The sequence below is a fragment of the Osmia bicornis genome, chromosome 5, assembly GCF_907164935.1.
Source record: "Osmia bicornis bicornis chromosome 5, iOsmBic2.1, whole genome shotgun sequence".
Lineage (NCBI taxonomy): Eukaryota > Metazoa > Arthropoda > Insecta > Hymenoptera > Megachilidae > Osmia > Osmia bicornis.
The window spans coordinates 10354920-10370953 of NC_060220.1; the positions used below are offsets into that span (position 1 = coordinate 10354920).

Below are 16034 nucleotides of genomic sequence, written 5' to 3' on the forward strand. Positions count from 1 at the left end.
TCTTTTGTTCTCCTGTGCTCACGATATATATTCCTTTGTAACCATGCGGTATGTGAGCACGTCCGTTAACCGTTTCATTATAATAAAGTATTTCGCTAACGATAAAAACCGAGTTTGTCTCGACCCGCCACATTCTTGCTTGTCACCAAGATTAATGTGATAAACTAAAATCATGATTTGTATCAAATTACCAGCCGAGTAGGGTCTATGATTAAGAATACTGAAGAATACTTGAGAATTCGAAGAATAACTGATGCCAAATAGCCGTTCAATTCAAAACATCAACCAGACCATTTAAAACCCAACATTCAGTATCATGGTGGAATAACAAATGTGATACTGCAATCAGAAACGCTAAAAGAGTATTCAATAGATAGAAAAAAACACAAATCAACGGAAAATCTAATAGAATTTAAAAAATTTAGAGCTGCTGCAAAAATAGTAATTAAAGTAAAAAAACAGTCTTGGTTCTACCCTCACTAAACAACACTACTCCTACAAAGATAATATGGAGCAAATTAAACTCAATTCAGGGGTCCTTCCGTAAAAACAGTATCATCGTATTAGCAAGATCCGATAACTCAATAATTTCAAACCACATAGAAATTGTTAACCTATTAGCCGAAAATGTTGCTAATTGTAAGAACTCCAGCGATTCGAATTACTCCAATGACTTCCTCTTGTGCAGATCAAACCAAGCAACTGCCATACCCGAACAAACCCGTCAAATTAAAGCTGATGAGCTCCTATTAATAAATAAACAATTTAGGCTTGAGGAGTTAAACAACGTACTTAACAAATGCAAAAACACCAACCTAGGACCTGATGGAATACCAAATATCCTTGTATCTAACTTGTCGCCCAAGGGTATTTGTAAAATATTTGAAATTTTTGTATGTTAAATTTCATTTTTAAACTTAAAATATCTCGTAAGTTACTGATTCGTTAAACATTATGTTGTTGTTTCAGTATGTAACAACAAAAGTATGTTGTTAATACTTTTCCACGCAAAATGCTCTGAATAATCAACCTATCTAACAATAACAAAAACTGCACCATTCTGGTTAAATAAAGAAAGTTGCCTTTGAGACTTTTCTAGCACATTCACCTATAGCGTAGTTGTGTATATGGTAAATATTGTTTCTCCCGAACAAAATATTTTTTGCTCAACTGTGTTTTTTTTGTATCTCTCTTTTTAAGGAAAACTCAATTGGCCACTTAATAAGAATCAATCTGTATAATAAACAAATGATATCTATATTTTTGTTAACTATAAACTATAATTCAATATAGAATAATACACACATTTTACTTGCATATCTTCTTAAAATAGAGAAAACTATACTGGTGTCTGAATATTTTTGTGATCGACTGTAAATATTGTAAAGGAATATTTCTTTTCTGTTCACTGTCAAAACTGGTCTGTTTCTACTATTGTCCTTTTATTATATAAAATATTTTGCGTAATCTGTATTGCAATAGAATCAACATAAAGATGCATGTTTTTCTTGTAACTCTAATTTTAATTCTATTTTATCCTCACCTGTGCAAATACACCTTTGGAATTTGATGAGAATCGTGTTACTATGTTTCTGTCGTCAAAAATATTGCCTTTATCATCAGTGTTGTTGTTTTCAATATCCTCGCAAATATTATCGACTTTAGTTATTTTTACATAATCAACCGTATCGCATCCAAGCATCCGGCTCTCTTCGCTAAAAATATTTAATAAAAATAATAAAAATTAATGAATTAGTTTTAATCGTAGTAAAGATCGTTATATGGTAACGTACAATTTTACTTATTAACCCTTTAAGGACGGAGCATTTTTAAATTTACACAGAGTATTATTAATTTAAAGTGAAATAAGTAATAATTCCATCCTTCAAAGTATATATTATAAATCTTTACTGTCTACACATATACAGTGGTACCTCGGTATACGAACTTAATCCGTTCCTGATATTTGGACTTATTCCGAATAGGACATATACCAAACCAATCTTTCCCATAAGAAGTAATGTAAAAATGATTAACCCGTCCTTAATGGGGTTTGAAAATAATTTAAACACTGTTTATGTCATGAACAGCATTTAAACGATTTCCTAGAAGTTTATAAAAAATATTCGCTAGTTTATTTAACATAATTAATTTGTAAAATATAAATGTAACCTAATGATAGATTCTAAATTAACAAACCAAATGGAATAAATTTTATTGCCTCCTGTTTTGCGGTTATAGTTTGTTATATGATATCTTTACTTGCTTACTATCCTTACTATTTTAAAAAGTTTTAATTGTTTTAGAACTTTAAATTCCGGCCAAATTTAATGCGCACTCGATCTCTTAAAAGCATTTTAAGAGTTTAACTAACTTTGATTCGAATCCTCACAGTCTTGAAAAACTGCGATTCGTTTCTAAGTTTAGATTCGAAAACCCATCACTATTGGTCACTTTTATTTCTGTTTCTAATTAACATCTACATAAACTGTGTTTTTATTACTTTTGTTTTTTAAATTCACGAAGCTTTCATATCTTGAAAGCAATGTAACAAAGTGTACAACACCACAAAAAAAAAATTCGAATGCATAGTAGGTATTTGGATTAAGTACATTAAGTTTGCAAAGGAACTTGTATTACTAAAATGTATTACTAAAAAGAATAACATTTTTTATACATTGATAAGTATAACGTAAAAACTCGATAGAAGTTTTGAAAAACTGATACGAAAATGAATAAATAAAAATTTGGAATCAATTTTCTCGCTTGTTTCTAAACTTTAGTACCATTATGTTCAGCTGTTCATAAAAATGAATAATTTTAGAACTGTATTTATTTTGCTTATCAATTTACCAATCAATGCTGAACTTGTTCTTTTTTACATTCAGTAAGTTACAAGAATTCAATGGAATTTGTAGAATAATCTTGTACATCGGTGAAAGCTGGGTAAGACAACGTATTATTATTTTTCTGTAATAATAGATATGCAATAATAATTACATTCAGATCGTCTTCATAATAGTTCGTGATCAACTATAAACCTCAATACTAATAAACTTTTGTTAAAGCGAGTATGAAAACATTACTTTTTTATCGGACTTCAATCTAAAAAATCACTTACAATACACACAACAGTATTTTTACTTTCCAATCGTTTATTTACCTAACAATGGTATATATGTCATTTTTTAATGAAACATTTCATGCGTAGGCAAAACGGGGTAGCTTGTACAGTAGTATGTAGCAAAAAAAGGAACACACTAAAAAAAGAATTCGTTCTCAGAAGAAAAGCTTGACAATCCACGCAATCTTTGTAAATTACCATGCGTTAATTCCTAATCGAAGGATTGGATACTAGAATGGGCCGAAAAAACTAAAAATTTCTTTTTCAAGACGTAATACGGCGGAAAAGTTACGAATTAGGTAGACAGAAAAAAAAGAAAAGAAGATTCAATTAAATCGATTGATGTCGTCCGGTCGCGCATCCGACTTAAAGTTTGTGAAAATCGGCAACATTTTTATGATGATTTTGAATATTCTAGAACTTGCCACAACGTAAAGGTAATAGCTCTAGTCGATTAGTATTTAAATCATTGAAGAATTAAAAAAAAATTGTTTAAATTAGCCAACGCCTTCCGGTCGCGCAACAATTACATTTTTCCATTTTTTTAATCAATTTTAGAGGCAATGCGCGATCGGAACTTTTTTTTGTATACATTGTGCTTTACAATTTGTCCAATTGGATATTAGGTAAAATTTTTTATCGCTTTACTACTATATAGCATGTGGATGGCTACCCCCCGCAGGACACCATCTTACGATTTGTCTATTACATTTATTTAGCGAGAACGGTGGGATGTTTTCTTCTTAGCCTTCTATTTATGTAGATTTTGTACGCTTCTGCAGCCAGCTGGTTTGGATGTGTTACAATTCTTTCTTGGTATCTTTTTGCATATCTACTAATTATCCGATTTCCAAAAAGGAGGAGGTTACTCAATTCGATCAGTATATGTATGTTTTTTTTCTGTGTGTGTTCACCGATTACTCCGAGATGGATGGACCAATCGGAACAAAACCTTTTGCATCTTGTAGGGTATGTTTTCCGATTGGTCCCGTTAAAAAAAATTTTTTTATTTTTTCATTGTTATTGCAATGGAAAATTTCAGTTGCAGAATTATGTACATGCTTTTGTAGCAATTTTGTATGCTCGGGGAGCATATAACGCAGGAGCAATGAAAGCTAGTTATTTATGATCCAAGAAATAGGACCCATCTTTCCTTACAAACGCAATACCCAGAGACAGATTTATGGAGATTCTTAGGTTGATACGTTCTGATAAATAAAATAATTTTTAACAAAAAATACAACCGACTTCGAAATGCACTAAAAAGTATGAAATAATTTCTACTTCATTTATACAAATACCCAACAGCTATTAATAAAACCTATTTACTCGTTAAATAGTATACTAAATACATTTCAACCTTTTCGGAGGCGGCGCAAAATTAAAAATACCCGAATATTCCTAGTAGAAGAAAAGTTTTTAATTTTGCGCCTCCTCCGAAAAGGTTGAAATGTATTTAGTATACTATTTAACGAGTAAATAGGTTTTATTAATAGCTGTTGGGTATTTGTATAAATGAAGTAGAAATTATTTCATACTTTTTAGTGCATTTCGAAGTCGGTTGTATTTTTTGTTAAAATTTATTTTATTTCACACTTTTTAGTGGAATGAGCAGTATTTGTAGGATGCCGTAAGGTCGTTTACCGTTCTTATTGGTTAATTGCAATAACGATAGTTTTTAACGATAACAAGTTCCATACAAGTTATCACAATAATTATTAACAATAACAAATTGTATAAATTTTTGCAAGTGAAATATCGCAGAAATATCTCCTATTAGATGTGAAAAGTTTCATCGCAATCGGTACATGCCTTGCAGAGTACCCATGTATATAAGAAACAGTAGAGAATCGGCGAGTGCATGCTGACTCATACACCAGTAGAGATACGTAGGCATACGTAGAATTCAATGTAGTAGTAACAATAGTTTTTCACGAATATCTCGGAAACTAAAACTTTCCGTTAATTATGCATAATGAAAAAGTTGTTCAGAATCATGTCCCTGACAACATATTAAAAGGTCATTGAAATCGTCCAATCTTGACATTAAAAACTTCCTGTATTTTGCAATAACAATGAAAAAATGAAAAATTTTTTTTCAATGGGACCAACCGGAAGACATACCCTACAAGATGTAAAAGGTTTCGTTCCGATTGGTACATCCATCTCGGAGTAATCGGTGAACACACACAAAAAAAAATACATACTGATCGAATTGAGTAACCTCCTCCTTTTCGAAGTCGGTTAAAAAATACACCGATCTCAGCGCTTACGTACAGATAAGTTTGCCCTAATATCTGAAACATGGAATAAATTTATACATAACAGTCAAGCGTGCTACAAACCATATAAGTTGATGAACAACTATTTCCAACGAAAGCTTGATGTCGCTTTACGTAATATATGCCTAACAAACTTAAAAATTTTGGCATAAAATTTTGATTGGCAGTCGATGTCAAAACAAAATATATTATAAATGGTTGTCCGTATTTGGGTAAAGACGAAACCCGATCTTCCACACCTTTAAGGCAATTTGTAGTCTTGAAATTGACCGAACCGTATTTACACCGAGGAAGAAATATAACTACGAATAACTTTTTTCACAGTATATCACTTGCAAAAAAATTATTAGCAGAAAAGACAACTGGTTGGGATCATCCGGGCGAACAAGAAAGAGTTATTGAAACCAGCAAAAGTATGCAAAGATAAAATGATTTATATACTTAACATGATATTTTGTTTTCTTCACTGCATTATAAATCAGACAACTGCATTCTCACTATTTACCAGAGTAAACCAAAAGTAAAAGTATTATTACTAACAATACAAAACATACATTTGTGACATTGTGTCATCGCAAAAGTGTCCCGGAAACAATCAGATTTTATAATAAGACCAAGTTTGGCTTAGATGTAGTCGACCAAATGGCGCGCAAATACAGTGGGTGATCAAATTATTATAAACAGATGGAAAACTTACATATTTTATGTATTCCATAAAAGTGAAATATACCCTTTCCAGCAAAACCCGTAACAGCCTACCTAACTAATAAAAAAATTCAAGTTTTACCGTGGCCTGGAAACTCGCCAGATATAAACCCAATAGAAAATCTATGGGAATTATTAAAGCGTCGCATTGCATCAGAGACAATAACTAACAAGCAACAACTGATTGACAAAATTATATTCGTATGACATCACGACTCAGAAATGCTAAAAAATTGCTGAAAAAATATGGAAAGCATCCCGAGACGTATTCAGGCAATTATAAATACCAATGGCAGCGTGACCAAATATTAACATTATATATGTTTTAAATTATAAAAGTTGTAAAATATAGCAATATCATAATAATAAAAAGTAAAACAGTAAGTTTTGCAATAAAAAGGGATACCATTTTAAATATATTTTCAATTCCATTCCCGATCAAACTTCAAATAAGTGGTAATTTCGAAATGTTCATAATAATATGATCATCCACTGTATAGTGTAAATGCAGGGTCTTTCTGCTGACCTCTTCAGATTTTTTATAATTTTTTTTGAATTTGGCACTCATAAATTCCTGGATATTGTACAAGAAATGGACCGGTGCAAGAATATCCCGAAAATATTTCATGTTCCAATTGGCCGAAGAGCTTGTCGGCAAATACAAGAGAACAGAGCCATGGATTCTCCTTTCATCCACTAGCAGTTCGCAACTGCGCAAATCGTGTAAAATCGGCTATTGGATCAAAAATAGAAGTAAGGGTATTTGTATTAAATGCAAAAAGAACGTTTGTGGAAAATGTATACAGACAACAGAATATGCCTGCAAAAAATGCGCGGAATAAATGTATGAACAGTAAAAGTTTGTATAAGTTTGTGATTATTTATGCAATCCTATCAAATTTAATTAACTTTTATTAAGTCTGTTAAGATCGTAATTGTTTTTGAATTAAATTAATCGGTTTTCTTTACCCGTCAATTTGACGGGTGTCCGTAAACCTAGTGTTAACAGTTCAATAAGGGAATCTATTATTTGGGCATCGATGTAGATCGATGATGGTTTAACAAGATGTGTTGTGGTTTTTCCTTTAGGTTCCATTTCTACTTCTTCTGTCAGTGGGCTGAAAGGATTTCGGAGTGGGATGTCTTGTAACCACTGTTGCGTTTCTATATCGAGGGTTTGTGTAGTGGTTGTAGTTGGGATTATTTTACGCTTGTTATCAGCTGTTGTTACCTTCCAATTTTCATCTTGGTAGGATAGTTATTGTTTACAAAATTAGCATATTTGTAACTTTGTTTATCAAATCATTTTCGCCGTTAGTTGAAATTTTGACTGATGGTATTTGATGCTACATTTTGAAATTTCTACCGTTCGGCAGCGACCATTGATACACACGTCTGTCTACTTCAGTTGCTCGAGCAGAACTGATTAACCAATTTAAGTATTTTTTGAAACATTATTTTCGGTGGTTCTGATACATAACAATTTGAGCTATTACATTGGGATCATGGCAGGTTCGATCGTATTAAAAATTATCGTAAAAATGTGAATTTTTGCCGATTTTCACAAACTTTAATTCGGATGCGCGACCGGAAGACATCAATCGATTTAATTTATTTTTTTTTCTTTCTTTTGCCTACCTAATTTGCAACTTTTCCGCGATATTACGACTAGAAAAACAAAATTTTTGAATTTTTTCGGCCCACCTAATGAACACGCTGTGTTCGTAACGGAAAATTACATGTAGGTACATATGACAGAGAATTATCAAGCGGCTACTTAAAAAGTATATTATTTTTTAATTTATACTTAATAGTAGTTATTAACTTACCTTTCTGTTGATGCCATATTGTATTAATTTTTCAATATTAGATATTCTGAAAATCTTTCATTAACGTTTTTAATGACACAAATTTAACTTCTATCCATAAGTCCTTGTAATTTCTTATTTACTTCTCTCTTTCTTCTCATTTCTTTTTCATTTTTTTATAGAAAGTTTGAGTTCTTAAGTTTTTATAGAAATACTTGGGCTTAAGCTTTTAATTGTATTCTACTGTCTTCAACTTTCCTGTGGTAATCGGCTTCTTTTAAGAATCTGCGGAATCAAAATTTTTCATTTTTCTGACCAAAGATTGTCGCCAACTTCTCGTCATACGAGACGTGACCAACAATTAACGTACTTTAAATTCCAAATAATTACCTTCGATAAGAATCTCTCTTCATTACACAAAGAAAAAAGCGACGTCCTAGTAGCTATGAACGCGTTTCTTTATCGCAACGATCTTGATGATGATTAACTAGAACGAATGAAATTAACATAACCATTATTAGATCGTATACAGTCAGAGTCAAGGGTGAGTATACATGTTCCTATCATAAAATTCATATAATATTTTCTATAGTATTCTATTAAAATCAAAGTGATAATATAGCGGAATATAATATTCTGGGCAATCTAAACAAATATCTAGTTACGTAATGATGTAGATTATGGTTTTGAAAGTGTACTTAAGAAACTCCTATATAAAGAATGATGCACCAATCCTGTGTTACGTGCGGCGCGTGTGACGCCGTAAAGCCGGAAACTTTATTAAATATTTTGTGAGTTCGGAGATACGCTAGTCCCATACGGGCCCTTTCATCAGATCGCTAATATGATAGGATTTATGAAGGAGGCTAATAAAAGGTTATGTCAAAGAAAATTAGATTTGATTAAAATGAATCAAATGGTATATTATAAAAATAAAAATGTTAAAGTATAATGGAATACATAAAATATTGAAATATATAAAACATTGGAATGTGAAGAATATATATATAATGTTGAAATATAATGTAGTTTATAAAATATTGAAATATAATAATAATAGGTATAAAATATAGAAATGTAATGAAATATAATGATGCGATTAAATATAAGGAAATGCAGATTTAACTCATGAACAATTTAGTTTTGAGACACACAATTATTGGCCGGAAACAGACAAATACATGTGATCAATTACAATTTAGAATAAGGAATCTCCAATTGGAGAGACTCTCAGAATCAAAATTGACGTAGCCAATTTTGACTACTGGAGATTCCTTGACAAAATATTCGTGAAACGACCGGAAGAGTAATGGAAACGACTCACCGGATTATGGGGAAAAATTCCGTATAGTAATCCAAATTCTCTGCCGTTTCTCTGTTGGCTGATTTCTGAAGGCAGGGGAGCAGAACGCACACACCTTCAACTATCGCACCGTTACACAATCCTAACGCGTGAACTACTGCAAAGTCTATTAAACTAAAACTGCGTAAATATAAGTATTTATAAAGAAATAAAATTAAATTGAAGAATAAAAATAATGAACAAAATAATAATCGGAATAAATGAAAAAAGGTAAAATGAATACACGAAGATAGAGTCTTTTGCCCTATTTGCTATTTTCGAACAACTTAGAACAAAACTTGTCTCTGAACCACTTCGCGGACCCGCCGACACGCTGCTCGCGATTGTACGTCGAAGAGTGTCGCAATCTGCACCTCTCGGAGAAGACCAGAGTGGGCCTCGTCCGAAATTGTTTACATTGCGTTGTTGTGCGCCTAACGAATTAGGCGGCGGTGTCGATGCGCAAGGAGGCGGGATTTGCTTATCGGTGGTGCAGCAGGGATATGTACGTTCCTTTCTCTATTTCAATCTTTCTCTTTCTAATTCGCGAATATTCCTTCACTCTTCCTGTCATACTAAAGATTTCGTTATTCATTAAAATATAATAAATTTTACAAAAATTGTTTTGATCTCAACGTTGTAGGGAGGAAACATGCTTTCCAAAATTATTGCAGATTACTGAATTTGAAAGAATGCTAAATAAACATTTAAATTCGCAACCTGGACCGACCGGCGTGGTGGAAATACAACATTACGGTGTTTAGTGAATTAGTAGAAAACCTGGACTACTATAATGTATGTATGAGGAATTTCGATCATTTTCGCGAAACCGATAAGGAACGCTCCAGAGTGGTCAAGATTATCGGACCACACGAATGATGTTTTCGGGTTTACATCCGGCGATACTCAGAACCAAAGTCGACACGTGATTTTGAGTCGTGGGACCACGCTGATTTCGAGGAAGGAATTTGTTACGCTAACAATCGGAATTATGTCTGGAAAAGATAGACCATCTCGAAACATCAAAGATCGTTCCGCGCTCAATCAAGGGAGGTCCGGAATGCAAAACAAGCTATCGATGTTCATGGTTTTCGTTCGCACCTCCGACCAAGGTCAAGGGTACGACGGATCAAGATGATGGGAACAGGCCCATCAAAAGAGACAGAAAAAGGGGGGGGGAACAACATGGCTTTCGCCTAAACAAATCCCAAAATGAGGGGGATCACTTTCAAGAAGGCGGAAAGAGGGGAACAGACATGGCTTTCGCCTAAACATGACTCGAATTGACAACACTGAGGACAATTCTATGATGGTGACGTTAACGATACCGCCAGTTAATGCGGAGGACAATCCAATGAAAAAAGGGGGGGGGGGAAGAACACAAGGCGAATGTGTAAAAATCTCTGTTCGGAACGTAACACCTGTTATAAACCAATGTCTATAAAGTTATTAACGGTACTAAGATGATATAGTTGCTTCTATTGTATATGATGCTTTTACAGTATGTGAACAAAAAGATCTAGTTCCACTTCAAGCGTGGAAAACGAAGGGTAACATCAATTTTGTAAACGAAGTATGGGCTTTTTAACCGCTAAAAGATATAGCAGGATAAAATGTTTCAGCTTCAACTCTGTATCTCAACTAGGAGGGTATTGCATAGGGATGGGATCAAGTATATTATTGTATAAGTAGGTTCGAATCTAACTGGATAGTTTCAAATGTTTCATAAGTAGTACTTTAAAGAAAAACAGAAGTACTTTTAAGTAGACTCGAACCCAGACGAGAAAACTTCGAACCATTCGTAAGTATTTTAAAAAACGTAAACAGTACTTCCAAGTACTAACTTACATGCAGTTCACCAGAGTCCATAACTGCGACGCGCAGGTTGGAAGATGGTGGGGAACAAAACGAGCCTCGAACTCCCACTCCGCAAGTCGCTTAAACCACGAGTTTAATATACAGGGTGAAACAATAGTACGGTTGAATAGGAAGAATACAGAATGATACACGTGAGTACAAGAACCGTGCTACCCGTTATACACTCCAAATGATGCACTTACGCGTAGATGCATCGCGTGGAGACGCCCCAGTGACGCTGTGCGCAAGCGTATGAAAGTGAGAGTATCGCCAATCAGGGCGAAGATGCGCACGAAAGAACAAAAACTGGTCTTTTCGCAGTTATGGACTCTGGTGAACTGCACTGTATATTCGTACCTTGGCCGAATAGATTCGAACCTTTTTATCCGACTTCGAAAAGGAGGAGGATACTCAATTCCATTTGTATATTTTTTTTTATGTATGTTCACCGATTACGCCGAGACGGATGGACCAATCGGAACGAAACCTATTGCATTTGGTAGAGTATGTCTCCCGATTGGTCCCGTTAAAAAAACATTTTATATTTTTTCATTCCGAACGCTTTTTATTACAAAAAAACGTACTATTTCATGTACGTGCGGCGTACGTTCGCCGATTACTGCGAAACCGATGGACCAATCGGAAAGAAACTTGTTGCATCTTGTAGAGTATTTCTCCCAATTGGTCCCGTCAAAAAGGCATTTTACATTTTTTCATTCCTAACGACTTTTATCGGAAAATACGTAATACTTCATTTATATCTTCCGGCATTTATGCTGCAGGGAATGTACCGATTGCGATGAAACCTTTCTCATTTAGTAGGAGATATATCCGCGATGATCCCACTTGCAAAAATTTATGGAATTTGTTTATAACCATTGTTATAGCAAAAAATCTATTCCTTCATGTTACTCTGCAAGGACAGGCGACAAGAGATTAGGTTCCGTATTCATTTTAAACGACTAAAAATGTTCTACCAATTCAGTTTTTTTATTGTGCTATGCCAACGGGATACCAAGCCGTTCGTTCGCGACCTACGTCAGATCCGGTTTTCGTAGCCGACATTGCAGTCCCTGAGCCCGCGTGTTGTACGCGCTCGGATTGATCGGTGTTTTTTGTTTAATAACTCGAAAACGAACCAACATTTTGGCAAAAGATAAAGTTGTGTAGAATCACCTTAGCAATCATCCCTCTTCGGCTGTCGAGGTAGTCGCGTGGTACCTTGTATATCCGCAATGATCCCACTCGCAAAAATGTATGAAATTTGTTGTTTATTAACCATTAAAATTTGGTTAATTTTTTGTCGGTTTATGGTTATTAGCTAAGCAACAGAAACCCAAAATCATCTTACACTATCCTACAAATGCTACTGGTTCCACTAAAAAGTCTGAGATAAAATAATTTGTAACAAAAAACAAATCCGACTTCGAAATGCACTAAAAAGTGTAAAATAATTTCTATTTCATTTATACCAATATTCCATAGCTATTAATAATATCTACTTAATCGTTAAATAGGATACTAAATATATTTCAAAGTTTTCGGAGGCGGCGCAAAATTAAAAATACCCGAACAAACGGTGCTGCCAATAACGATTTGATTGTGGTATGGCAAACTTGGTAATTAATAAGTCGTAAGAGAAAAATTATAGGTCCGGCTGAAAACATTTGTAATTGCAACGATTGTATCAGAAATTGGCAGCACTCCTGATGTACATGCACTATACTGCAGTTCACGAGAGACCATACTTAACTCGCGCCGCTCACCAGGTCTAGAGAGATTTTTAATAACGTGTGTTATTCCCCTCTACAGTTTGCTTCTTATTATATTTTGCGATCATATAAATGATGGGCAGAAATATATGACGTACGATAACTGATAACCAGTGATGATATTGTAATGTTTCACGATACAATGAAATTCCTATTATGTTTCGAAAAAAAAATGATGTGAACGCAAAGTAAGAAGCGAGCTGTAAAGGGGAATCACACACGCTATTAAAAATCTCCCTAGACCTAGTGAGCTGCGCGAGTTAAGTGCGGTCACTCGTGAACTGCAGTATAGTTAATTTGCAATGGGTATGTCGATTACCGTTGAATATTGTTTACTTGAAATTATCAAATGGGTCATTTATCATAGGTTGCCGATGCCCGAGTTAGGATCTTCCTAGTAGAGGAAAAGTTTTTAATTTTGCGCCGCCTCTGAAAACTTTGAAAGTTTAGTTTAATTCCTATTCTATTCCACTGCATGTAAAAACATTGAACAGTGTATATACCATGTATTTGATAAATAACAGACGAAAATTCGTTGAATAAGTACCTCTAACACGCAAAAAACAGCGAAAAAATCGGTTTTTAATTTTTTTAACTATGGCGCACCTCTGCCAAAAATCTGAAAAAAATTGAGGATAATAGTATCAATAATATACACTTATAAACAAAATATGATCGTAGGACCTCATCTCCTTCAATACAAAATCGCCATTTTTCAGGATTTTTCGACGTTTTTGATTTTTCACGGCTTCAGTTTTCAATATAAAAATCTGAAAAAATTCTGTAATATGTGCCTCATAAGTAGAAATGTCTCCGATTTTTTTTCAGAATTTTCGAATGTCATTAAATAGGAGAAATTGGCCAAAAACCTCGCAATCACATTTTACCCGTAACTACCCTCCCAGATGAGATACAGGGTTGAAACTTGGCACAGACTGGTTTTTTTTGATCACCTATCGAATGATTCATAGCAAGTCGAATTTGGTTTGGGGGCACTTTTGACCATCTTATCCGGCTATACCCTTTCGGTAAGTCAATCCGGGGGAGTCTTACGGTACTGCCTCGGCTCGCGAGCGTCGACGACTCATTTCCGCGACTTACTTCGCTACCCGCGGGACTAACGAGCTTCGCTAAATACTCCGAAAAATAATCGGTTACTTCGAGGTACTGCTCCTCGGTAGCATAATACTCATCGGCGGTGAAGTAGCTCAGCTGCTCCTTCTGCTCGGACGTCACCAGGCTCTCGATGCTCACGTGGTTGTCCTGGAATCTCCCCCAGGTGTCAGTCAGGATGATCATACGACTGCGTAGGACGGCTGCGGTAATCCTCGATTTCCCGAGCTTCTTGAGGTTGGTCAATGCCCGGGCAATGGTTTGGCCCAGCACTCGTTGAGCCGCGAGCAGACGTGCCAAGACATCGGCAGCGGCCGCCGATGCAGCAGGGACACTCATCTGTGTTTCCTTTTGCTCGCGTCGAAACGACAATCAACTATTGACACTGGCACGGGATGACCCACTTTAAACAAAGAGACTCGTCGAAGAGCAAGTACGTTGACTGTTTACATTCTTCACAAGGTCGTATCGACACAAATCTGGTGATAACGACCGTTAATGTTCAAGATTTCTAGCACTTTCACTTCGCTTTTCCGGCACTTTAATGACGATTCTGCGATTTAGACTTCGATCCGGCTCGAAGGAGCATTTATTTGTTCATTAGAGAACGAGCGGGACTCAGCAGGTTCGACTCTTTGGCCGGTCAAGCGTTCGGCAGAACGCTCGAAGTTCTGGACGCGCGTCGCGCGGAAAGCGGGTGTAGAAAGTGAACAATTCAGCAGGTGTATCGAACACACAATAATTTGTTTATTAAAGGTTTATGTTGGCGACAACTCAATGTACGAGCGTGAGAGTTGGACACACGCGATTGTCACACGCGGGGAAGCCGTCGCTCCGACGTTAACTCTCAACGGTTCGGTGTTTGTCGAACAACTAATTAGAACGTTACGGAATTTAGCCCGTAACGAAAGTGGGGGGAAGGCCCGCGCCGTCTTCCCCGACTATTGTCTCCCAAACAAATAGTCTCACTTACCTTCCTCTTAGGCGGGTCGTAAGAACTGACATGAAGCTCCTTTCCTTTTCTGCTCAACTGACTTTTATTTAATAGGTTAAAATTTTACAAGTGTAGATAGCTTATAGTCAACTTATCGATGTGTGACGCCCTCATGAATTTTGATGACCCTCAAATATGTTGTAAAATTCAACACTTTGTGCAACTTTTTCGGTAATTATTTAGATTACCGACAACACCTCCGATTTCGATGATTTTTAAATATGTTGTGGACATCAACCTTTTACACAACTTTTTCCTATACATACAACCGTCGCTCGGTCTTAGTTTTTGAGATATTTTCGAAAAACTGTCGAAACTATCGCATTAAATTCTACCTATTCATGTGTGACAACGTACCCGTTATGGCCGATGTACACGGTGCGAGAAATCTCGTACGAGAAGCCCTCGAATGCTACTCGCATGCGAGCTCGTATCGTGTACACGTTTCACGTGCGTGCACGCATATTAGCATGCACGAGCTCGAATCGGTTTCCAACATGTTGGAAATTTGGCGAGCTCTTGTTCGTGACTCGCACGAAAATGAATTCGGGAAGAACGACAGGCCAGGCAGGCTATGTGCGTTCTATCAGCGTGTTTCCCCTTCTGAAGGAAAAGTCCTTTAACTTGGGGGTGTTGTAAACAAAAGGGTATACAGTGGCCGAAATAATGTTAGGTTCATCTTATTTTTGTGGCATAAAATAATATCTGATATAACATTTTTGATTTTGTTTATCATAATTTATTTTTCCTAAGATAATTAGGAGAAAACATAATGTAGTTTTATAATATAACATAATAATAAGCTTCTTATTATAAAACATTAAAATTTATGTGCGAAATAAACAGTTTCACTTTTAAGAATTATGTCCACTCACTCACATTATCGAATCTAAAGTAATTGTTACCACAATTATTGGAACAAACGCTAGTGAAACAATAGCAAGCATCGTCATATATTTCCGAGCATGAAAAATGAATTTTTATTCTGTCTGTCGTCGTGAACGTTGAAACATCATTTCTGCAAGAATGTCAAAGTG

At 35.3% G+C, this 16034-nt stretch overlaps 1 protein-coding gene across 3 annotated transcripts in view; it reads right to left on the reverse strand.

The window, feature by feature from the left end:
• The window catches only part of LOC114880700 (facilitated trehalose transporter Tret1), a 104330-nt gene that overhangs the window by 78376 nt on the left and 9920 nt on the right, over positions 1-16034 (reverse strand). Inside the window, exons 1-4 of one of the 3 annotated variants that reach the window (XM_046285952.1) lie at positions 9244-9435; positions 8310-8406; positions 7941-8204; positions 1544-1715 (exon numbers count right to left, since the gene is read on the reverse strand). The exons of 1 other annotated variant lie outside the window; for it this stretch is intronic. In XM_046285952.1, coding sequence (XP_046141908.1) covers positions 1544-1715; positions 7941-7957 — 189 coding nt within the window. In that variant the 5' untranslated portion in view covers positions 7958-8204; positions 8310-8406; positions 9244-9435. Of the gene's footprint in view, positions 1-1543; positions 1716-7940; positions 8205-8309; positions 8407-9243; positions 9436-16034 lie in introns of those variants that run through there. One more of the 3 variants, XM_046285951.1, reaches the window with a different exon arrangement.